Consider the following 23,583-nt stretch of genomic DNA (forward strand, 5'->3'; position numbering starts at 1 on the left):
GTCCTTGCGAGGCTTCAGTGACTTTATAGTGTCAGCTTCTAATTCAGACAGTTGTTAAACACCTCAACTTAGATGGCATGAACACCTTGTCAGTTTTAGGTATGTGTCAACGGCAGGGGCATGACATGCTGTTACAAGCATTATTGTGTGGCCTTTTGGAGAAATACATAAAATTAGCATTGTGCACCCGACTATTATGTCTATAAACAAGCAATTCAGTGTTCACCTTTTCTGAATGCAAAGAAAGCCAGATTGAGTTTGTGTACAGGTCTCTATACATAAGAAAAGATTATTTCAGTTGTTTTCTTTGTATTATAAACTATGAACGATGAGAGGAAAAAATATTATTTCTAATGTCCAGGGATCCTACTGACATTTTTAATATCAAGAAGATTTATCAAGGCAAGTGCCTGGAGGAATAAGTCTCAATGTCTTTATAAGCAAGAGAGTGTTGCTAATATCTAGGGGATGATGATATTTCCTGTCTGCTTTCTGTCAAAAAAACCAAATTTCTGGCACTGTTTTCTCTTTTAATCAGACTCCTCTGTGAATTTAAGGGCTGAACAGAATACAACATTTATAATGGCATAAGCTGCACCAAGGGAATGCCTCAAAATTGTTAATTAAAGCAGTGAGTTTAGATAGGAACCATAGTAGAAAGCATATTCTTCCCAAACAAGGTATTTCCCCCAGCTTTAGAACAGATTCCTCTTCTATAAACAAGTCATTTAGTCCTTTGGAAGTTCACATTCCTGTCATGGACAAGACACCCTGCGTGGCACCACAGGTCAGGGCCTTGTTAGGGACTGAGAACCTACATGTTACTATTGAGGGCACTAGTGAGGCAGAACAGTCTGGCAGTCACAGTTCAGAGATCCCAAGAACTGGGTAACTTCTGGTCTTCCTGACAAGGTTGTCCACAACTGCAGACAGGCCAAAACAAGAGGATTCATTTGTAGATCCTTGTTCCTATATACTTAATATTGTGTTGTAAATGTTTCTTCCTTCTGAAAAATTAGCAGCTGGTGTGCCAGAAATCCAAGGAAGTGGAAGACAAAGATTCTTTACCACAAAGATCTTTGGAGCTTCTGTCTTTGGACATTGAGATAGTTTTCATTTGATGATAATGCCTACTAGTTCAGTGAGAAAGATGATAAAAGGTGTTGACTGCAGTAGAAGTGGTAGTAGTGCTATACCCAGCATTGTCTAAGTATGTAAGGAAGAGAATGAGCTGACAATTGGAAAAAGCGCACCATCTGTGAAGCTTTAATTACATGCTGAAGATGCAAATAGTTCTTTTCAATATTTAGAAAAGCAATACTGATTTCTAAAATGCCTACAAAAGGACAAGCAACCATCTAGACTAAGGGTGTCTAGTTATGATCCTGCAGATATTACAATGCAAATATGTATAGTACACCTCTAAAAGATGGATAGAGTTTTCCTTTCAATTGGATTGGTACAGTCCCAGCAAAGGAAATATAATTCCACCTCTGTAATTGAGAAGTAAATTTAGCTAATGAGCTCTATATGAAAAAATTTAGATTTAGCAATGCTGATGAGATCTAAGAATTTTCAGGATAAATTTAAAAGCTACAGTAATCTGTTTCTCATTCCACTGATGTCGTTGACAAAGTGTAGCCTTTTCACATTTCCTTTCATCTCCAGGGATCTTTGCAAATGTTACTTGTTTAAGTTTCAATATCCTCACAGATATCCATACGTGAAAACTGAGGCATCAGAATTAGCGTGCTAGTCACACAACATAAGTAAGTATCAATTAATAAGGGTGTCTTACACTGATAAAATGGAAGTGTTTTTTCTCAGGTCACAGCAGAATTGTTGTCAGAATCTGCATTAGAACTGAGCTGTTCCTAGTTATTTGTATAATAACTTAAATGAATGCCTTTTCTCTCTGTTCATGTATGGGTGATTTTGTTTTATTGCAACCTATGTTTACGTATCTCAAATACCTTCAGATATCAGCTTGAGGTCTCATGGCCATTGGTGTTTTTAGCCGGTTTGCACAATCAGTCTTGATTTCCATAAAGATAACTAACATTTCTTGCTAAGGAGTTAGCACTTTCTTTTAATTATAGAAGTTCAGTATTTAAAAACAGTTCTCTAAAATTCAAAGAAAAGAATGTGTCCCAAAATATGTTGTCTTAAAATATAAGCAAACTTTTCTATGACTTAAAGAAAGCAGGTTTTTTTGTTAATACATTTTAATAACCAAGATCAAGGGACTTCTGCTACAGATTACTGAAACATACGCATCAAAACATCTGTAAAGAGCAAGGCATACACCTGCTGTTACAGAAATACAAAATGGCAAGTGCAGAATATGTTTACCTGACTTCAGGTGCTGGGATTCCTACCACAATGCAGTCCAATTGCACTTTGGTTCCTTCAGGAACTTCCCTGCTCTTCAGTTTTTGAGTAAAGCGTGGTGGTTGTCCAATAGGCTCATCAGAATATACAGATGCAGATTCTGACTCTGTTTTTAGCTCTGCACTTGTTAATTGATTGATAGATTCCAAGTGTGCCGCCTGTTGATCATCTGTTTGTTCAAATGTTTTCTCTGGTTTGTTTTCAAAGTCTTGAGGTACTGGAATGGAAAGCCTTTCTCTGTTTTCTGATGTGCTAGATAGGCTAGAGCTACTTCTTTGAGCAGGCTTATTCTTAGAATCAATTTTGCTCCTGTAGTTTTTGCATGTTCGAGGTCTTATTCTTTCAGAGTTGTGAGCTTTGAAAAGTGACGAGAGCTCCTCAATAAAATCTGCTGCCTTGTTTAGGAATTCCTTTTTTGATTCTGATTCAGAAGGGAGGTGGTGTTTCTTTAGATCTTGAGAGCTCCCTTTGGAGCTCTTTGTGTTTTTGACATGGTCCTGACAAAAGTTTGAGTGCAGGCCATTGTCTGATGTTTTCAAAGCTGTAGACTGGGCCATTTGTTTGTGTTTTCCTGTGTTTTTTAGCGGATCTGGGGGATGCTGTGAATGTGCCTGAAGCTCATCCTGTTTAGATTCCAGTGGATTCTGATCAATAGCTTGTCTTGCCAGGCTTACACTTTCATCTAGCTCTTCTTGGCTCAAAAAGGCAGAGAGATCTGGAAGGTCATCTTGGGCAGCTACCTCATCTGAATCACCAGAAGCATTGCCGTAATGGAAGTTATGAGAAGCTGGTTCCAATCTGCTTCTTTCACTCTTCCCTTGATGTTTAGTTTCAGCTAAATAACTTTCTCTCAGAAGTTGAGATATTGAAGTTGAGGATTCTAAACTGTCGTCTTGCATGCTGCCAACAAAAAGGACAAATAGGACCACACCTTGTCAATAGCAAACTTTTTGATTGCACACAATTACAGGCTTCTGAAAAGCAGCACACAACATTTTCAAAGTGCATCTGTGTGCTGCATATTAAGTTGTAAGTATGGCCTTGTTTTAAAGGCCTACTTCTGCCTGATACTACTGCCTTTACCCAGTAAAATCAATCTTTTATCACTTTCTGCTGTTGGTAACCTTACATAGCTAAAGCAACTGCATGTGTGGTAATTTATACTTTGTTCCAGGCAAAGCTACAGAACTATTAACTGAGTTTAAATGTCAAATCTTCATCATTGATGATGTGTGTTTCTTAGCTAAGAAACAACCTCATCAGATAGATTAAATGCTGGGTATTTCAAGAACTGAAAGTTGTGAGAGAATAACAGTACTTTTAAATTAAGTAAATTTAGCTTTAGTAGTAGTAGTAAGTAGTAAGTAAATGACCCCTCAAAAGCATTTGAAGGATGGAGAAGGGGAGAGGAGAGCAAAAATATTCTGTAGTGGCAATTTTTCATTAAAAATTCTTAAAGATATTGCATTATAGGAAGCAATAATGGTTCTAAATGTTCTATACTTTCTTAAATTAAGCATTATTTCTAATAAGCTATTTAAAGTAAGTAGAGAATTACATCATTATTTGATACGAACATCGTTTGTACCACAGGCCTTTCAAAATCATTATCTTAGGTCATCTTGATTCTGAGAAGATGTACCATAGATGAGAAGACAGTATCAGAAAGCCCATACTTAACCTGCATGCCCAATAAGCAAAGCTGAAGTATCCCTTCTGAAACTTTAGTAAGTACTTTCGCGTAATATTTTCCCTTCTATTTACACAAGAGCCATTATGAATGTAGAGGGATTCAGCCATCCTATTAACACACTCATCTTAAGGTGGCTTAAATATGAAGACAAATAAGGCAAATACTCTTCGCAACTTTTCAGGGAGCTGGTACTTCACAGATACTGAAACAAGTGTACGACTATTTACTGGATCTGTCTCTCAGAAGATGCAATGCGCAGTATCTCTCTCCTACTTCATTTATGGCCTGGCAAGTCTTGCTCCTGTGGTTTCAAATATTCGTATTCCAACGTGTCTGATTTGTCGCACTGCAGAAGGTTCTGTTCCTGTCGTGGCATCAGGAGAAGGGAACACGCATGCCCTTGCCTCAGCCATTTCCATTCATAGCCTTATGTCACAGCTTAAGTTGCCAGAGGAAGAGAAGTAAAAGAGGTATCTCTGCTGTGAAAGGCTTTCTGCTCTGCTAGCGGGACAGTTGTCCCTGGAAAAGGGCTGGTAAAAAGCAAATTAGCTGTAGTGCTGCAGTATTTCTTCCTGGAATGTGAACAACAACCCTTCTTCCTTATTTAGAAAAAGGAAAACTTCAATTTAAACTGTTTGTATTCTTCTTCAATGAATGAACATAAAGCTATCATATTCTGATGTGCTTTTTGAGACCTTAATCCCTCTGCCTGAGGCACAATTTGTTGTATTGAAATTCTTTTTCTTACACAAATATTTAACATTTTAGATTTAGATTTGGATTTTAGATTTATTTAGATTTTTTTTTTTTTTTTTTTTTTTTGGTAAGATGAAACAAGCAAAATCAGTAAGACAACAAAGGCACCCAACCAAAATATTGGTAAGTTTGTGCCTGTACAAAAAATGACAAAACACCATATAAATTATATGCTTTTAAGCACCCAGTCTAATCCTTGCAACTGAGTCGGGGTCTGCAATACTAATTGAATACTTGGCGTTAAATTATCTAGCACAGTGTTTCAGTGAAGCTGTGGCACATAAGAGAACACTGATTTGGGAAGCCCACATGAGATAATGTTGTAAGCTGTTTCATGACTGGATAGAGTATGTAATTTAACCTCTTACAAAAACAAAGAGGTCTCCGTGAGGCTTAAAGTTCCCGCTCTATGTATACTACTTCTGCTTGCTCAGCTTTTACTTCTGAAACAGCTGTGCAACCTTACTGAAGCTGAACGTGTTTAAGGGGTTATATTATCTTGTTTATGTGCTGATAGCATACTATGTGCTGTAAAGGTCACAGCTAAGGCTACAGTTTCAATTCTGAAGAGTTGAAATACATTCTAACATAAGGAGTTTACAGACTGGAAGACAAACCTTGCACATGAATGAACTGCTGACTGAGACTATAGCTGTAACATAGGGCAAGTTTGCCTTAGACCTCCTCCCCATGTGCCACCTTGCATCTACTTAAAGACAGAAGGGAAGAAGCAGAGCCATAGCCAGCTCTTTTCTCTGCACTGTGTAGCTGGCTTAGCCTGCAAAAAGAGAGCAGTGTGTGCTTTTAGTGGGATGTCATAGAAGGTACAGTCTCTTAGACTATCTCTGGAGGGATGCAGCTCCCTTCTAACCTCCCTACCTGTGGCTATGGCTAAATTATACCACCCAGCTGTATGTGTAGCTTGAGATGCTACAGCAGAAGGCTGCATTTTACATGGTTTTACATGGTTGCAAAATTTAGCTTGCTACATTTCTTGGCCACTCTTTCTGAAACATTTCAGAATAGCACATCTTCATTTCACCTCAAATGTCATCAGAGCTGAAAAAAGACGATGCAGTTCTTTAGAGAACACTGGACATTCTAAGGAGGAAATGCAAGTAGGGAAATAATACTGTGTGATCAAAACCTGCCGAAGTCAACTGAAATTAAAGAACTGCAATAATTTTGTTGAGAGGGTATATGAAAATCATCTGACTGTGACTATTCACGTTTTCATTTTCCTCTGTTGTAAAGCTATTGCTTGATTTTCTTACTGAAGTGCTGTATCTATTTGGACAGAGGTTATTAATCACAGTGCAGCTTTCCTGCAGATAACCACAGTAAAGCAACTGTTCAGCATGGTTATTTGAGACTGCGCTGGATCTTGCATATCTTTCATTCATCTTTTGAACAAAGCGTTGAAACATGAAAGAAATAATTTCTGCTAATTCCCTTAAGGAGTATTACTGCAATATGAGGAGATGCTCTCAAAAACGATGTGTTTAGATTAGCTTTATAATTCTAGTTTGCAAGAAAATATAATGCAGAAGCCACGGTCTGATAGCAAAAGGAGGAAAATCACATGCAAATTAGTGCAAAATAGCAAACCAGGAGTGCCTATACCTGGTAAAAATATAAAATGATAGAGGAAATTAAAGTATTCAAATAAAAACTTCCTTGTACTGATGGTTTATTTTGGCTAGCTGCAATGCGGTTGTACAAAGCATCTTCCATTTGCATGACCAGGCTAGACAGCACAGCCATACATGGAAGAGCAAAACTCACTTGTCTGTTGCAGTCCTGAGTGAACACGTAGGAACCAAATGGACAAATTGCTGATTCAACCCTGTCTCTGCCTCTCTGACGGCAGTTGAGCAGATGTGAATGGGAGAAAACAAACAATTCCGCAGCAAAGGAGCTGGAACAACTTACTTCCTTCTGCCCATCAGAGCATAAGAGGTAGAAAGGAGCATAGTGCTCCTTCTGGTGTTGAGAAGCAAGATATCGATGAGAATGAATCTGATGCCAAATTCTTAATCCTTAGAGAGCCATCACTTTTCTTTAGAGCTCACCCTGGGTCAGAATATTATATCTAACTCTTCTCTATTTTCAGCTTGTGTGGAAGATAACTTTTTATTCTATTTTTAGTAAGGAAGAAGTTGGGTACTAGTCAAATGTAGCACTTTGAGGCAGTGCCTGGCTACTGAGGTTTTAAGATATTTTGAATTATCTGATATTTCTAATTAAATGGAAAATGTTGAGTTTCCGCAAATGTTCCTGGGAGGGTACCAGACAATCCACTTACAATTATTAATTATCCCTTGCTTATGTCTTGAGAGATATCCGTTTTGTTTTTTTTTTTCTACAAGGAGTTATATTCTGCAAGGACTACAGAGGGCTGATGATTGAGGATAGGCTGAAGCCATTCACAGTCAGGAGAGAACAGCTTTGGTTCAAATGAGACCAAGCATACAGCCTGACGAGGTCTCTGGGCTAGACAGGAATAAGGCTTAATTCAATACCTTTTCTAAAATATCTATTAAACTGTCTTGCTAGTCAGCAAAAAGATCTCACCAGAGGAACAACTATGCTAATGCAGGTTTGATTAATGATAATTAATAATAATTTAGCCTTTCTATAGCCACAATTGGAACTTAAGCTCCAAAAATAAGATGTGGTCTTGACTCCAGTCTTTCTCTTTGCCTGACTTCCTCGTGTGTTTAGACCGAGATGTGGGATTGGCCTTGATATGCCTCGAGCCTTCCCTTTAGTTTTTCCTGATTAGGACTTTGGAACAAAGTGTGGCTGCACAAAAACCATCCCACGGTCCCTCAGTGTGCAGCAGCACAGAATACTGGCACTGAGTGGCAGTGCATGGCACATCGCTGCCATATCACGGGGCTAGCAAAATGTATACAGTAGCTTCAGATATCTCCGTTGAGCAGATAACTGCAGATAACTTTGCAGATAACTGTTGACTAAGCAATAAGAATGACAAACTCTAGTTAAAAACACAGTAGACAGCAATCTATCATGTCAATGAAAGCACCAATAATTTTGCAGATGGGAAAAATCTGTCTCATAATGAACCAGTATCAAGGCAAGGAATTGCAATGCTAGTTACAAATAATAACCCTAAATTGGTGTTATTTAGGATTGAAAATTGGATGTCTGACTCAGGCAGTCAGGAGCTCTCTGCTCTTGACTAGTTTGTTACCTGTATCACCAGACAAGTGCATTGAGGGCAACATTTTTTACTTTCCTGGGGCACTAGAAGCAGTGACCTTAGGTACCAATTATCCTGCAAGGCATCAGAGAATGTCACGAACAAAACCAACTGCATGAACTTCTTCAGTCTACTAATTCAGTTTCCACTAGCCAACTAATTGCACAAGCTTTTTGAGTTTCCAGGAGCCTATATTTATGGCAATGTTCTTTTGTTAGCCAAGTGATCCTTAGGATAAAATATTCGCAAAGGCAGAATTGTTTTGGCAGTGACTTAACCTGAAAATCCTTACATGGAAGGCAGGAAAATTACACCGCAGAAAGCTTGTGCAGTGTGACACTGAACCCTTTAATTTCCTCTTGTTTGAGGCTCACTCGTTGGACTCATTGCTGAGTCATCACTGAAAGAATTTGAGCTTTTCCTACAAAAACAGCAGCAGTGAAATCTCAGCAAAACTGAAGGGAATTCCGGATGTATCTGGGTGCAGATCGTCTGTTGTGTTTGGTGAGAGACAGCTTTGAATGCTTGATGCCCTTAAAATGTATTTTTCAGACACTTTCTCACTTTACCGTAATAGAGGTTATCTGCAAATAGCAGATATAATGCAAAAAGCATTTAAACTTTTTTTTTTGGCTTTCAGTTGTAGTTAAAAATGAGTAATTTTAGTCAGTACATGTCGTTCCTGTCTAGCTTTTCAGGCTACCATTACTTTAATTGTGACTGCTTTTCTATGAAACCCCAGTATCAGAACAGCTAGCAAACTGCTGCTTCTTCCTCTGCATAATGGCACCTTTGTGGCCTTTACACAGCAAGGCTCTGGACCTGTAGGCCCAGCACCTCTGTTTGGAAACTGGAAAGTTTAGCAGATATTAGAGGTTGTATCTTTTTCCATTTAATTTGCATTTACCCGTACACTATAGAACACTACAGTTATATGGGTGTTTCAACTGTATGATTATGGCTATGAAAAACAAAGAGATGACACAAGTGATCTGTCTTGCAGACGTTTAACAATCACAATCGCATTCTTACATTCTTGCCGGAATTCTCACTTAGCAGTTACCATTGTCACCGTTTCCGCTACTGCCTGTTGACAAGCTGTAGCTGCTGCAAGACAGACTGAGACTCCAGGCATAGGAAAGGTTAGGCTGGAGCAGAGGACTAAGGCTAGTGGTCTTCTGTGTGTTTGGGGGTGTGAATGTAAGATATTTTCAATAACTGTATTTAGAAAGCTGTGTACAAGAAGGTGGTTTACTTTTCTGTTTTGGACACATTAGTAGCTTTGAATTTGATTCCTTGTAACGAATCAAGAGATTCAGATGACTAAACTCCCATTTCCAAGTAATGTAGTTAAATAAGGGAAAATACGGAGGGAGCCTCCAAGCCCAGGAGTGTAACAGCTTCCGATGGAAACAAAGTCCCTCTAAGAACAAGTAAGCTAATGTTTATGTCCGTGTTTAGGAAAGATCCTAATTCTTTATGTATATTTTTAAATATAATATTTTTAATATCCTAAGCATACTTAGCATTTTCTTCTGTCTCTAATCCATTTTATAAATTCTAGACCTCTCATGTGATTGCAAGCCTAAAAGAGGCTGGTAGCTGTTTCTTGCTTGCTGTTTGTACATAGTGAAAAAGCTGCTGCTGGTGGTGTTTTAAGTATCTTCACATACTGCTGCTCTTTGCTTTAATGTAAATGTCTGCTGTTCAAGGGATTTTTTAATTACTGTTATAACTGATGTATAGTTACTAGTGCTTCTGTTCAGAAAAATCAGTAGAATCAGGCCCTCTTCTGTAAGTGAAACCTCTAACAGTCCAGCTTCTGCCCTTAGGTACATTGGAGTATTGGTCTGGAGCAACTTCATTTAAACTGCCCAGAATTTACTTGAAGTAGCTGTGAACAGAATTACTAACTCCCACCTCACAGCCCATCTATTTGTAAATGCCATACAGTTACATTTTAAAAATATTTTTTCAGGTAAAATGCAAAGTTTTCCTCTACAGACTTGAATCTTAAAGCTCGAAAAGTGTTACCTATGTACAGTTTTCTAAAAAGAAGGGAAAGACAGAAGGGAAGGGAAAAAAGGGAAGGGAAAGAAAAGGGAAGAAAAAAGGGAAAGAAAAGGGAAGAAAAAAGGGGAAAAAAGTAAATATAGAACTTCCAATATTTAGAATTTTGGGGAAATTTCATTTTTTTAAATAAATCTCTAATGGCTTGGAAGTTGAACAAGCCCTCATCTTTTGAATACTTGTGATAGTGGATTGGGGCCTTAACTGGTAAAACTAATTCTAAATTCCTTTTAAACTGAAAATGCTATCTGGATTTTCATTAGAAAGGGAATGTAGAATTGAATTATCTATAAACAGTTATATATGGTCTATATTTGGTTAAAAGTACTATGCTGGAGTAATAAATAATTTGACTTTACAGAGAAAAAATTTAGCATGTGACTATTTTATGAACATTAGATAAATAATGTCAAATCACAAGGAAGTGATTTGAAGCTGGGAATATTTAAGAGTCTAGATTTCTGTAGCAGAGGATCTATCTAGACTGCTCTTTGTAGTGATATTGTTCTCCTCTAACACAGCTCTTTTCCTCTTTGGAGATGTTCTCTATTTCACCCACAGGCATTTAAATGTGCCTCAAAGTGCACAAATGTTAAAGCCTTAAAAGTACCTATTTTGCTTTAAGAAACTTTTAATGAGCCTTAAGAACATCTGTTTTGCAAGCAAATAGTGCTATTTGTCCTTCTGGTGCTAGAAATACGAGAGGTGATGTGTGTTCTTCATTACCACTGTATTTTGTCCGTGATATCTCTTCCCTTTCCTGCTGACAGCATAATCACACAGCCCACAAAAGAAAAAAAAAGTTGGAATTCATCATCTCAGGAATGGGACGGGATAAATCCCCTCTCCAAGTCGTTCTGCAGACTTTCAAGAGGCCTACGTGCACTTGGAATCATGCCCTGGCCTGTGACCTTAGTGTTACAGTGGTGAGCACCCTAAGCAGCATAAAATATTCAACTCTTCTTCAAGGAAAAAGCACATTCAAACTCTTCAACTTTTCAACATTGCCTTTGTACTATCGTATAATGAAAAGACCTTTTTTTTTCCTCTGATCACAAGAAGTCTTTATTTTTTTCATAATTAATATTGTCCCTTAGTAGTTGAGACCTTTTCTTACCCATGTCTCACGTTCTCTTTGTCTCCTCAGTGAATCTGCTTGAACTGCATGATAAACAATATCTTGAAGAAACTCCATATTAAGTCAAATTGAAAATTAAATAAATTTAATCTGATGTTTAAATAAGAAGATCAAAAAGGAAATCAGGTGCTGCCTTTGAGGCCTTCCTGGGATGCTTTTCCATCCTTCTCTCCCATTGACCTGTGAACTCTGGGCCTCAGATGTCAGGGCAAGCTCTGAGGGTAGTACTTCAAGTGCTCATAATGTAGGACGAATTTTTATTGACTCAAGTAATGTATGCAGTTCAGTTTCCTTCAAGGATTGCCCATATGAGAAAGAGTTTATATGAAAGGCCCAAAAAGATACAGCAGAGGTCCACAATTTGGTGCTGAATGTTCTCAATGGAAAATGTAACTAACAGGCAACAATACTCTTTTATTCTGATCCAAACAGAGGCACACCACTCTGCAAGCCTTTCATGGCTAAAACTGCAAATCCACTTTCATGGACAGTGACTCAAATGATTTAAACTATGTAATTTCTATTATTCCTGCTAACAGTATGTGTGAGCAGTGTAGAAATCCACAAAAGCATGAGGTTGAGGACTACTGTAAAGTTTTAGTTTGGGACTGAAGCTGCAGCTTAGCTCTCAGTGTTAAAAAGTGATTTATGTATTGCATGGGCTCAGTCTAGACTGACAAATTACTGTAATGAGAATTTGCACAATTTAAAATGCTGAGCAAATGTCTCTATTTTACCCGTGTATGTGAGTAGCACTGATGTCAAGGGAATTGTGCACGTGTATCTGAAAACTGGACAACTGACTGCTTATGAAGCCAGACTGAACAAGCACAAAATGGACAAAGAAAAGCCCTGAAAAGCAGGTGTACGCAAACTAGATTACATTTGGACATCTTTTTGTCTGGTAATTTCAAGTATATGGTCGTTTTGTTTTTAAAATTAGATCCAGTTTTCATACAAATACTGGTTCCTAACGAAAAAGGGAACTCAAGCCTTAAGTTAGATACAAAAGAAATCTGGCTTGCATTTTTTCCGCCAAGGTTTTTCCAGTTGTGCCTTTCTTTTTTCACACTCTCACTGTATTTGTTTCTGTTTGTCTGCTCTCCTGTCTTTTTTGCGCTTTTTCATCAGTCTTCCCTAAGAACATTGTAACACAAAAACCTTCACATTTGAATCGTATTTTCAAACTATGATTTCAAACTATAATTTATGATTTCATAAACTATTACTGTTTATGAAAACAAGTACTAAACCAGTTTAGTTTTCAAAAGAAAAGTAAACTGAACTTTTTTTCCCACTGTTTTAGATTATGATTTAGATTGCATTATCCAATAGCTGTTATGGTATTGTGAAAATTTTTAACAAACTGTCTTAATGTTGTATTTATGTGCAAATATACCCAGACTGCTTATTCTTAGCAGCTGTTGATAAGAAACATTCCTTCAGTACCACAGCAAGACCTGCTGTAAAATCTCTGAAGAATGCACAGGAATAGCAAACCAGCACAGAGCGCACAGCTCTCCTTTGTCTTTAATAGTCTGTCACATACAAAACCTAGCTAACTCCTGAATTGACTATAAATGATTTCTGATATGTAAAGATCATTCTGCTCAACTACAGGAACTAACACACTTCCTATTGCTGTTTAATTTTGTTAGCCCTTTGTGAAAGAAAAAAGACAGGCAGAAATATCCTGACCTTAGGAACCTTCAGGAGGTGTAGTGGAGGGATAAGAGCAGTGTTAAGTTTATGGAGTTGTTCCATTAACATTTGCTGATTTTGTTTCCACTCTCTTCACAAATGTAAATCTCATGACCAAAACAAAACTACTGATAAAGTAATCAGTGTCTTTAGCATGATTTGTATAGTGTTCTATTGTCGTAAACTAAAGAGCTACTCTGTTCCCTTTTCAATTGTTGACATATTAGTTTGTAAAACTTCAGATGGGCTTCTGATTACTGCTTAACGTTGCAGTATATTGGGCCAAACATTTGCTACTGACAGTCAAATACTTCTCTGAGAGAGAGAAAGAGAGCAGGGGAGATAGTGAGGGCTCCAGGGGCAGAGCTATGCCCTTCTAGCAGGACTGTTTCTGCAGCTGTTGTGTACATTAATCCAGAGAGCAGATCTCCCAGCACTAAATATAGCCAGTGGGGTCATTTTACATGACAAAATAAATAAATAAATAAATAGAAAGTATTTAACTATGGGGTCACATTAAATTAGGTTTGATTTTGCTTAAGAAGGAAATTCAAATTATGGCATCTTGGTTTAAGAGTGAATATTGGAATGTAAATATTTCTGAACGTGGAGGGAAAATAAGCAGAAAGAAGAATACAGTCCCGGCAAGGAACTTTTCAGGTCGTTACAATCTTCTGTTGACTCTTTGGAGGAGTCAGACTGGCTCCAAGGGATTTTGAGAAGCCCACCAATGCTATTCAAGCCCTTTATAGTGCTGCAGAACATTGTTTCTCTTTCACTGCAATACACATGCCTCAGCATAATTCAAGTCAGTCAGTTTAAAAATTATTTGTTCCCTGTATATGTCTTATCAGCAATAATTAGTATTCAAATATACATGCTCATCAAACCCTTCCGCACCTGTGCTGCAAAATCAAAATGTAGACCGATCTAAAGTTGAGGGATTACCTTTTTAAATTCCTCCAGATGTTGCTGCCCAAACCCGGCAGTTAGTAGTGATGACAATTATCCAGAAGTGTGAGATTAAAGTTAAGGAAGCGAGGGAATTCTTCGAGTCCTCAGGAAGAGAAACAGCTAAGAGTCCATACAGTGAAGGAAGTTAACCTTCGTTATTATGAGGATGGCTGTAAGAAGCTGGACAACCTGTCACCACCGGAGCAATAGCATTTGTCAGTTTGCAGGTCCCAAGTTATTTTGAGCAGCGTAAACCATGTGCCCGCGGAGCATTCCACCTCATTGGACAGGGAATCCACTGCTCTGACAGCACCTATGGGCACCGAGTGCTTCTCCTCACTCATGAAACGTCCCCTATAGATGCTTATGCGGGTTTTGCTGATTCATCCAAGGCGCACCGAAGCGGCATAGTATTACTCTTGTCAGCTGGTTTAGACTTCAGTCTTTTAAAATTACTAGTTATTGCTATTGTCTTTATGTTTTGATCAGAACTTGAAGATTACAGTCACTGGGAAACCCATCAGCCGGTAACAATGTAAAAGTTTTGCAACTCCAAAGGCAAACTCAGCAAATGCGTGTGATTTAATAGTAGAGTATTCCTGACTTCTTTGAAGCATTCGATTTAATAAACACAGTGCAAAAATGCAAAAATCCTTAAGGATGGCCTGTGACTACAAATCCTCAAAAAGCTAGAACTTCTAAACGTGTTATTGAATGCACAGAAATAAACCGTTGGGGGAAGAGTCATTAAAAGAGGCAAGTGAAACTTAGCTGTAAATAAAACTGAGATATAAACATAGGTGGAAAAATTTTAAAATATTTGAAGCAGTACACAGAGAAAGCCTGTTAGTATATAGAATTTCATTTTGTAAAACTGAGCTACTGGTTAAAACCTTGAGTGACTAAAACCTACCATATCACTTGGAAGATGTAAATACTAGATTTTCTTTTCTACTCATCCTACACACCAGCAACAGCAAATAATCTGTAATTCTAAACAGTTCAGCTTACCAAAAATGCTGCTTGATTGTTGATATATTATTTTCTTAAAAATGCTCATCACAATTCCGTTTTTAAAAGGTTACTAAAATGTTATGCATTTATTGTGGGGAATTGATATATAGCCCTTTCCACAGCGAATGATGTAATCAGCTGGCTTTTTGACCTCCTAATTATCTCAAAATGTTATTGAGTGAGCACCTTTGCTAGAAAAGAGGTTCTCCTGTAGGATGTAGTTCTTCAGAAAGACATTTTATGAGCCATAACAGTATGAAAAATCAGAGGCAAAGGCGACTCTCTTATGAAAAAGTTCCTGACGCATTGGAGGTTTTCTTTTGTTTCTCTTTTTGTAAAATATCGTTGTCAGAATAGCTTGTGAACATTAGTTTGTGGTGTGGTTTCTTCAGTGATATGGAAAAGTTGTATAGTGAAGTCAGCCCTTCTTTTGGGGACAGGTTAAGCATTTTATGGGTTGGGTGATGTCTAATGTAACTTTATACCTGGAATAGAGATCTAATGTATTCTTTATAATACCTGTAGCAGTACATGTCAGCCATACAGTGCTGACAGGAACTGCATGTTGATACTGTACTGCACACTACCGTGGCTTGGACATTACAATATCTGTAGTTCTGTAGGCTACAAAGACTGAAGCCTGAAAGTAAAGTCTGATGTGTCTGATAAAATACCTGCAAATCTGTGCACTTCTGCTGAGATATAAAACTCAAATAAAATGTATAAAATGTGCATGGAGTCTTGCTGAGCTGTGAACTGCTGTTTGTGCATGATATGCAAAATTAAGCAATCCAAAATGACTATTCAATCTGATCCAAAAAAATATATGAAAATTTTCCACTTTAAGAAGAGTTCCATCTAAGATGCTAAAACGGCAAAATCATTGAATAACCTGTGCAACAAATGAGCTAAGGGTTATGCTGAAAGTACGGCATTGAGAAACCATAAAAGTTATGAGCCTTTACTGTGCCAAACAGACTGACCATTGTAACAGCAGGTGGTACAAGGACAAAACTTCCAGGAACCACAAGAAGATAGAGCATACACAGTAAATGTGCCAGGTCTTGCAGAGCTGTCATCTTGATAGAGCAACGTCAGAGAATTTCCGATTCACTAGTTTGCAAATAACAGCATAAATCCCATGAAAATACTGTTGTTGTTCTGTCTACTTTTTTAGAAGATGGTGAATTGAGGCTTTTGACTCCTGAGCACTAAAAAACCCTTCAAGATATCGTGACTTACACCCTTTTGTCCTTTTGTTTTTGCTGGCCAGCAGAAGGGAACATCTGCCTCTCTAGGATAAAGCTTAGTGTCCTAGAATAAATTACATGAGCACTAATTCTCTCCAGATTTTGTCTGTCAAAGCCCAAAATACCTTTACAAGCAGAAGGAGTGAGTTTTAAAATGGAGCTTTGTACATGGCTGGTTGGCTGTTATTGCACAGTAGGATTATTAGACTGTAATTCTAAACCTTCAGGTGTTATCACAAATGGAAAATTCTTGGTTTTCTGTATATTAGGATGAAATTAATACAGTCCTATTAATAGCCTGTATTGAAGCACGAACTGAGAAATGAGACGGGTTACACATTATTCTGTACAGAACAATTATCAGACATCTGTGTGGACTGCCCAAAATTATATGAGGAGTCTGCACTGTCTTTTGGGGGTCATCTGAAGGCATCCCTTAATACCACACACATTGTCCAGCCTGACAGTAAGCCTGTGAATACAACTGGGGTTGGAAGAAGCCATCTAAAGTACAGTATTGGAGAGTTTTAGAGCCATAGAGCATAAAAATGAAAAGGCACCTGAAGATCTAAAGAAGTCATTACTCTTTACAGCATTGATCTACCACCTTTTTTTTTTTTTTTGAAACAGCTCAGAAAAGAGGCTGGGCTTAGCTTACTATCCCAGAGTAACTGAGGCAGATGGGCACTTCTCTGGGGCATAGGGTTGCCATAGTTGCAGTTATTTCAAGGTTACAATTAAGCCCATAGTACATACATGTACCTAGCATATAGCATATATTTGCTTAATTAGTTTGTAATAAGAAATTCTTCAATTCAAGCTACCTCAAGCTCACAATTACACATGTACAAAAGTTTATTTTGGCTTTCGAGGTTAGTGCTGGAAATAGTGCTGACAGCTGCAAGTTGGCAGTAAGCTTTGGGACATATATTACAGGGCATCCTGATTAGTTAGATACTTATCAGAGAAGCTAGTGATGAAAAACAGCTGAACAAACCACAAAATTGTTGTCTGAGCAGGAATACCACTTTAGAACAAAAGGCATAAAACAGTGCTGCTGACGTTTAGTTGGGCTGGAAGCAGGGAGAGGATGGAGGCAGAACCAGAAGACTGAGCACCAGCCGAGTGGCCGTACACATGGAGCCAGACACAGCCTCAGGCAGTCCAAGAAAGAAAAAAAAACCTGCACCAAGATGAACATTAGCAGTGCAACTCACAGGAAAGAGGGCATCGGTTCCACAAAGAAAAACTTGCTGGCAACGTGTTTTAACAGCTGGTTTGTGAAGTGACTCTGATTTTAATTAAGCTCAACTGGACTAGACCAAGCCACTTCCACATCAGCTCCAGACAGTTTACACACAGCAGCTGCCTGTGTGCCTATGGGGAGATCAAAGTAGTGGGAGTTTCTGCTGCTACTCTGTAAGAGCAAGTATGTAAAATGGTTCTGTAGCTCAGGTGATGCTTCCTAACTCATTCAACCATTATAACTTTATCTGAATTCTTAGGGAAAAATGTAAATGTATCAATGATTTAATTGTGTACTGTGGACACACTAGTCAAGGAACGTGCAGAATCAGAAAAAGACGTTGAAGTCACAAAGAGACCTAAGAAGCACAAGTCACAAAGCGTGCCACAATTATGCATCCTTCAGGACCTGATCAGGGACTGTCAGCAATCCCTGCCACCATGGAAAGAGTCTTCCCTTCCCAGTATAACCAGAACTGCTGCTGGTCCTCACAGCCTGTCCTATGTTTCAGATAAGCATCTATCATCTGAAAGGGTCTGGATATATTCAGGTATCTTTGCCTACAAGAGTAGCTTGTGATACTTCCTCACATGGCAGTGTCTCTGGTAATGAAAGCTCTTTCGAATACCCTCTTGCCTTTGTTCTGTGGTTATTTCAGGAGAACATAGTAGCACTCAGTGTGTTTATTCTGGAGTGTTAGAAGGTGCCACCAGTGTCTACAGCAGAAAGAATTTTCTGTTTTACAGCTCATCTGTTTCTTGACTTAATTTTTAAACCAATAAAAGGAGTTTGCAGTATGATTGAAGATATGGGCAATGATGTGCATGTCACAGATTGTGATTCGGTACTAAAATTGTTGGCTGATGGGCAAATACAGATTGCTGTTGCCATGTCTGCCTCTGCAAGGGACAAGCAAGAGTGCTGAGGCAGATCCAGAGAGAATTGATATATTCTGTATATCACATTGGAAAAAAACCCCAGGTGGTCGAGCACTGTCTCAACATTGCAAGTATGCTGTCATTCAAGCAACAGTGGGAAATTTCTTTGTCCTAAAATAACACCGAAGTACAACTAGACTATATATTATTGTGAAGAAGGTCTGCATATTCTGAGAATTACAAATGGGAGTGTACAAATGAAGATCCTCCAGGAGCCTTGTGTGGAGACCAGGAACTGATAAAACAAATGGTAGAATGACAAATCAGCATTTGGATTGTAACCAAATTCATGTCCCACTGTCTCTTCAAGACTGACAAAGGGGTTCACATCCAAAGGGCTCCAACTGATAGCAAGAAAAGCTGGTATCAGATATGTCATAATAACTTCTTGCCATGCTGTCACAAATGCGTTTGCGAAAGTGTATGTGATCCTTGCTATTAAACTGGTGAAGGTGCTATACAATGCAATAGAAATTTGCTCTTGATTTAGACGAGCACCGTACATGCTTTTGAAAATCAAATACTTACTGCCTATAAGATATAATTACAGGTTTCACATGGACTTTGTTAAAGCCCAGTCTACGAAAGAAAACATTCAAAAGAAAGAGCGGTATCATACTAATAATTACACCTGTGTTTTCAGTTTTCATATATAAGAAAATGTTTTGAGAAAAGACACAAAAACCACCTTTTGCATAGCAGTTTTATTGGATTTTTTTCTGAGCAGTGATTGGGAAACACCCAATATACAATACAAAAGCAGGCTCTGTTATTGCCCATAAATATGCACAATAGCAGCAATAATCATTGTGTTCTTCTGACTACCAGGTGACCTTCAATTACACAGAGCAGGAGGATGGTGTTACTAATTGTAATCCAATTCCAGATTACTGTCAAAAATATTAATATTGTCTTTGTAATTGGTCCTAGATTTCTGATAGTGTTTTAGATGGTGATTTTTAAAATTCCCATTGAAGATTCTGGAACCAAAATCCTACCTGTTCCATTTCTTCAAAAGCTGCCTTAAGGTTCTTTGCAGTCAAGTTCTAGTGAGGTAGTGCTTTTGCAGATCTCTCTGGAGCCCTGTGGAGCACAGGGTTACTACCCACTTTTGGTTTGCATCCCACTGGCCTGGCTCATCCCAAGGCTGAACTCATTTCTTTCTAATGTGGAGTATGACAATGAGTTAGGCAAGTTTGCTCTAACGGCCTGAAGGAGTGACTTCAGAAGAGAGCCTTAGCATACCTGTAACCATTTTGCTGGTCGCATATAAATGTTGACTCATAAAGTACCCACTTTGTCTTTTGTTATACTAGCCTAGTTATACTGGTTTATTCCAAGGGCAGTGAATTGATCTTTAGCTGTGCAGCTTTGGACAATAGCAATGACGTCTTTTCTTGAAGCATCAGTGACTAGTTACTGTTTGAGGTATTACACTTAAGTGTTCAGTAATTTGAACAGCAGTGGTGAGCCCTATTTCTCTTTTAGATTATGGACTTTAATGAATTATCTTAAGGACATTATTATTTTGGTAAGAAAAGTGTTAATAGCAATTTTCTGGATGTTTCTGGTAAAGCTAGTTCAATAGTGATTAGCAAACCTTGTGTAAGGTAATATGAGCTGGGTATTTTCTATTCATATCATTATGCAGTGCATGTCTTAGCATGAGCCTGCCAGGTATTGTGTGATTCTAACTCAGATTCTAATTTTAGAAGTGGAGACATATCCGAAGGATGAAAGAAATGGTAGCTCTTTTCTGTAGAAGGCACAAATAATAATGCTGAAATGTTCCTTCAGTGCCTATTTCTTTTTCACCCAGCCCAAAACAGCCTTTATCATTTAACAGGGTAGCACTCATGTGGGGATTGCCTGAGTATCACAAGAGAATTTTTGAGTCTTGTTAATTATTTAGATTAAATGTACTAGTAATGTATGGGGCCTGATTCCATTTTTCAAATCAAATCAGTGATTGTTCTGTCACTAACATCATCAGGAGATGAGTCAGACTTTTCCAAAAAGTTAGTTATAACCACAGTAATGAAAGCAGTCTTTGAGCCATCCACACAGAGCCACAATCTCTTGTACTATCTTCATTCAGTTTCATCCAATGTTCCATCTATTTGCTTTTCAAAATGAATCAACAGGTAAAAATATACCAGTATTTTTGCTGTGTTGCAGTAGAAATGGTGCAGCTGAAAAATGTTATAAAGATTTCTGTAGAACGCAGAGAAAATCCCCAGATCATTAAATAATTGATGTTATGGGTGGCAATTGTAAAAGAGGATTTGTAAAACCCCTTTTTTGTAAAAAAATTATACTAAATTGTTAAAGTGTCAGATCCTTTAAGGTGGATTCCCTGCCTAAAAAAATGGAGGACACCATGCCCTTATTTTAAATTATGACCTTTTTTTTCTTGTGAATTGTTATCCATGGTACAATACTATCTTGTATTTAGCCTTTCAAAGAACTTGGTCAACTTGCAAAGATGTCTGTAATACAAAAGACTTAGCAAAAAGTGTCTGGTCATAACCATTTTACTGTTCCCTGTATAGTCAGTATTTTATTAGGTTCTCCTACATTCTTCCATCTGTATTCTTCTTTCTTTTTTTTTTTAAGTTGGGATAAGTTCTCTTATTCGATAGCATTCAAATTTTAAAGTGCATAGTTTCCCTTTATGGTTCAAATATGAAGTGCACAAGCTCTACCTGGAAGTGCTCACATGGCTGAGTAGGATCTCCTTGAAGTTATCATCATCTGTCGGTGTAGGGTTTTGCTCACATCACGTTCTATCTGGGGTCAGCGCTACCAGACTTCAGTGATTTGTAGAGCACACAGCAAATATTGATATATAGAGACTGGCAGTTGCCCAACAGAAGCAAAAGTTTGATGCAACCTGTTATATAAGATTGTTTTTTAAAATAATTTAAAAATCAAATACGGAAAAAATTGAGATAATACTAATGAGGACTCCTGTCTATAAAATCCAATGACTTGGTGGAGACTATGTCTGGTAATCAACAGAAACACAAGATCAGAAATCAATGGATTAAAATTAATAACACAGGACCTGGGTTTGATTACTGAACAAAATATCAAGGGGATGTGCTGTTCCATTCATGACTTTCTTTGGGCAAGTGAAGCACGAGGAAGCTTGATTTGACATTGATGCCAAAAAACCCAGCTTCATTGGAAGGTGTGAGATTTACAGTCAGGGTTACTACTCCCAGCATTGTCAGAGACTACAGGATCCACTTTGATTGCACTGTCCTGATTGCGAGGCATTGACTAGTCCAAAACAGACCATAAAATGGGATCTGATAATGCCAGTTCTACTGTCTTCACCTCATTTGGGACACTCTGATATGTGAGATTTGCATTCCTACTATGACCCTCTCCTTCCCTGTCTTCTTTTATTTCCTCACTTTATTTCTTGTCTTTCATGGCTTTCCTTCTCTTGTTTTTAGTAAGAACCTGGCTTAGCAGTCAAGACTAATTTTGCTATGTTTTTTTCAGGTCTTCAACTAAGAGAACACCACTTGGCACCGACTCAGTCCAATGCTGGTACAGGTTTGCCAGACTGTGCTGTAGCTGATACAATGATGGACTTGTTTTCCTCAGATTACATGTAAGAGAGGGCACTAAGCCAAATACTGTGTTCTTACTTTTGCTGTTCTTTTCTGGGTTTTGTTTTCCCGTTTTTTGTGGCTCGCCCAATTTGTTCTTCAGATAAAACAAGATTAGACCCTAGCAGCTACAGATCTATCCATTTCAATTGGCTTCTTTACCTTGCTTCAGAACATACATCTCCACAACATCTAAAAAGGATGTTTATAGCCATGATTAATACCAGCTGAACAGATTGAGAGAGGGAGTGGTACAAAGAGTGGAGGTATATCTTGTTACTTAAATCTAAAGGAAAAGCAAATACAGGGATGTTACTGAAGTGAAAGCCACATTATATACTTTATATTTTGATTATTTAAAGTTTTTATCCTTCTATTTGTATTGTAATGAAAGTTCAATTTTTTTTCTCATGGTAATTTTTTTCTATAGTTAATATTAAGCAGACCTGACATCAACACTGTGTGTCTTTTTTAACCACTTACTGTTGTCCAGACACCGGGTCCTATACATGAATGCTTTTGATTTGTGATTGGTGGGGTTGTGATTAACACAACACCACCTTATGGATTTTATTTTTAAAACTGGATTAAGAGTCAGTCTAGTGAGGTGTATTTTGTAACCACACGGTCTCTATTTCCAATTACACATTCGTCAAACAGATTTACAGTGCAGTCCTTATCACTTAAATGGCATTGCACATCTAGAACAGAGAGCAGAATTTCATCCAGACTACTTATAAAGAAATTCCAAAACCTTTAAAGAACTGAGAGACTTCACCGACAGTCCATCTGTAAGTGCTTTTAACATAGAAGAGCAAAATAAGTGTGGCTGTTATTTGCGGAATAATATGAGTTGCATGGTAATGAGGGAAATATACTCAGAGGTTCTTGTCTCCTGTCTGAACTAAGAACTTATACACTATTGCTATAAAATTCAGGTATCTTCAGTATCTTTTTTCTAATTAGGTGTAGTGGCTTTCCATTGTATGTATTTGTTTTATATTAGAAGCCCTGAGGCCTACAGCAAATTAAAGGGCCAGGCAGCTGGCAGGAGCCTGAGGCAGCTCAGCCTAATGGTAGTGTAGGTCAGGACCTTTAGGGTTTTAGAGTAACCAAAACCAGACTGAATGGCTGCTGTTTTGAGCATCAGAAGCTTCTATGCCTGTTATAGACAACTAGAACTGTAGACAGTATCACCTCTAGTCAGCTGGGTAGTCAGAAGGGACACAACTGGGGAAGAGATATTCTATCCATACTTACATGGAACCTACCATCTCGACACATGGTGGCAGCAGCAAAGCATGGCAGTCTTTGTGCCAACAAATAAAATACAGTCATGGCCTGTGGGGTTAGGGGAATCATGTTGCCTGGTTATAGCTTGGAGAATGAGTGCTACCTGCTATTATTTGACCCCTTATGCATAGCATTCAGAAAGCATTGACTCTGCCCAGCTCTCTGATTGTACAACAAGGGAAAAAAAACAACTTCTGCACAAGTTCTATTTAAAATTTTTCTCTTTTGTATTAAAACAGTGCCATTTTGTAATGAAAACATAACTAGTGTATCATTCCCAAACTCTGAAG

General features: G+C 38.0%; 1 protein-coding gene across 1 annotated transcript in view; it reads right to left on the reverse strand.

The window, feature by feature from the left end:
• The window catches only part of MYPN (myopalladin), a gene marked incomplete at its 5' end in the record, with an annotated part of 48,331 nt that extends 45,041 nt beyond the window's left edge, over positions 1–3,290 (reverse strand). The window contains one exon of the mRNA XM_082002012.1: positions 2,353–3,290. Within this exon, the coding sequence (XP_081858138.1) occupies positions 2,353–3,290 (938 nt within the window). The remainder of the gene's footprint in view (positions 1–2,352) is intronic.
• Positions 3,291–23,583: the final 20,293 nt, after the last annotated feature.

This window comes from Phaethon aethereus (genome assembly GCF_964289735.1).
Source record: "Phaethon aethereus genome assembly, chromosome: 7".
In the NCBI taxonomy this organism is placed as follows: domain Eukaryota; kingdom Metazoa; phylum Chordata; class Aves; order Phaethontiformes; family Phaethontidae; genus Phaethon; species Phaethon aethereus.